Source organism: Alosa alosa, chromosome 4, assembly GCF_017589495.1.
Source record: "Alosa alosa isolate M-15738 ecotype Scorff River chromosome 4, AALO_Geno_1.1, whole genome shotgun sequence".
NCBI lineage: Eukaryota > Metazoa > Chordata > Actinopteri > Clupeiformes > Clupeidae > Alosa > Alosa alosa.
In genome coordinates, this window is record NC_063192.1 from 28,747,565 (window position 1) to 28,750,064 (window position 2,500).

The 2,500-nt window shown below is 42.3% G+C and overlaps 1 protein-coding gene across 1 annotated transcript in view; it reads left to right on the forward strand.

Annotated features, from left to right (window-relative positions):
- LOC125293329 (protein kinase C zeta type-like) overlaps positions 1-2,500 on the forward strand; it is a 153,173-nt gene that overhangs the window by 127,179 nt on the left and 23,494 nt on the right. Inside the window, exon 14 of the mRNA XM_048241197.1 lies at positions 1,379-1,386. Coding sequence (XP_048097154.1) covers positions 1,379-1,386 — 8 coding nt within the window. The remainder of the gene's footprint in view (positions 1-1,378; positions 1,387-2,500) is intronic.

A 2,500-nucleotide genomic window follows, 5' to 3' on the forward strand; every position in this document is an offset into this window, starting at 1 on the left:
TACACCCAGACACCTACACACACACACACACACACACATAGGATCACTGCACATATATACACCCAGACACCTACACACAGGGGCGTCGCTAGCTATTGAAAACATTCGGGGCTATAGCCCAGAGGGGTATTCCAGAAAGGAGGTTTAACAAACACTGAGATAAAACTTAACCTCTGGGTTGTCTGAACCTGTGGCTACTAAACCTGAGCTGTCGGTTTCAAAACACCGGGTTACTAGTTAGTTCAATTAACCCTGTGTTAGATAACCTAGAGTTGTGCTGCTCCACGGCGAACTTATAAAGGCATCATCTATTGAGAGTCGAAACCATGAGTGAAACCAAAAACAAAGAGCACTGTATTTTTCAGGAGGCGGAGTAGCAAGTTCTCCCTGGAGGCTTACGAGGAGGAGAGAACTGTAAAAAGAGCAATACTTAAGCGCCTGCCTCCTCCGACCTGGCTTGGCAGAGAATAGCCTAACTGACCGCGTAAATGCGCACGCTTAGGATATCCCGCTTAATGTCAAAAGCACAATTAAATAATTCAGTGGACATCACGTAGCCTATTGTATTGACTGCTTTGAATGATGCTTTCTTAAACTAGCCTACCTTGTCACAGATTGAGTGAGCCATAGAATTCTTTGAGAATCCCAAATGTAATTTTCTATTTTAACGCTGGTTCTGCAGCTGTGGGCCAAGTTAAACTTTTGCGCTCCAGAATGTCGGAAGGCATGGGTAAGCCTATTGGACACATTTCGGTGCACATTTGGAAAATTGAATAAGTGATGCTGACCCGCCAGTTGGTGAAACTACACTTTAATGATCCTCGTGGGTTTGTGTCCAGGAAAACGAATGAAGTTGGCGCAAGGCAAACTTTAATACATCCGATCGACAGTTTGCCGATGCTGTCTATGCCTCCAACACTAACGTTACAAAACTCCCAGTCGGAGAGCGATAATCGATGCACATAATTTGGAGAGAGGCAAAAAGTGTAGCCTATTAAAAAAACTATTTTATCCCAAATGCCATCAGCATTCTTAACCAAACTAGTGACAACACGCATACCTGGCTGAGCTGTTATGTAGTCTATATTTAAACTTATTTATTCATTTTCGATATATTTTCCCTTTGTTGTAGCCTACTGCACTGTAATTATATCTTCAGTGTGTCTGAGATGTTTTTGTCCATCCGATTTCTGGTGAGCCAAAGGCAAATGTCCACTATGGTGTTGTTTCACATTCGACCGTTTCTTGGAATCATACCAACGCCAGTGAATGAATTAGTCTGCACTGCTAACCTGTGGTAAAAAAGACTGGCGAAACTACTATACTGTCATGGAAAACAATTTTTGTTGGTGGTGAAGAATGTGATTCCATTCTACAGAACCAAACGTAAGTTAGTGTCTCTTTCTCGTTATTCAAACAGTCCTTCAAAAGTGTCCTTCAAAAGTGTCCTTCAAGTTAGTGAGGTGCAGTGGTAGCCTGCTAGCTAGTAACATCAGACCAGCATTGATCAACGTTGTCTTTGAGGGCTGGGCGCTTCACGAACCTGAGCTGATCGAAATGTCCTCCTGGGTTGCGGAGATGATGACACACTGTGAGTTTCCACTTCTTGTCCCTGCTCTGCCCTTTTTTTTCTAAAGAAACTTCTAATATCCATTTGTCCTTCTGTACACTTATTTCGCTAAGGCTAGTTAGTAGAAGCACTAAAACAGCAATGCGCATAATAGGCGAGGAGAAGGTAATTTGAAATTGTAACATTTTGCAACAAATTATTCTAAACCTGCCCAGATCACGCCAGATTTTTCTTCATGCCGCTGTTAATGCACACAATGGACATAAAACCCAAAAGTCTCTTCTACGGGCTATTTATTTCATTCACGATTAGAGTTTTTGTTGTTGTTGTTGACGGCCCATAGATCCGGGGCTATCCCCAGAGAATCCCTGAATAGCCCCGAATGCCCAGGTCTAACCTGCCTACACACATACATACACACAAACACTCAAACACCAAAGCAAGCTCCGGTACACCGGTACATACAATATAATAATAATAATAATAATAATAATAATAACTTTTTATGTTTTATATAGCGCCTTTCAAGTAACCCAAGGTCGCTTTACAAAAGGAGATAGGTCAGGGGAATAGAGAGGAGAAGAGAGGAGGGGGTAGAAGTGGGGTTGGGGGGCAGGGTGGTTAAGGGCCATAGGCCTCAGTGAATAAATGTGACTTTAGGTGCTTTTTGAACGTAGCCAGTGTTTGGGCTTGGCGGATATGGAGAGGTAGACTGTTCCAAAGGGTGGGGGCAGCAACACAGAAGATATCAACATCTTCACACATATAGTTCACACTTACAGTGTGTGCAGAAATAGACATATTATCAGACACACAGAAACCACCTTGAGTAAATAAATATTGACCTCGGATGACAAATCAATATTGAACAATTAAACTACAAAGTCTAAATAAACATGACCTCCATGTTCATGGACTCCGCAATAGCAG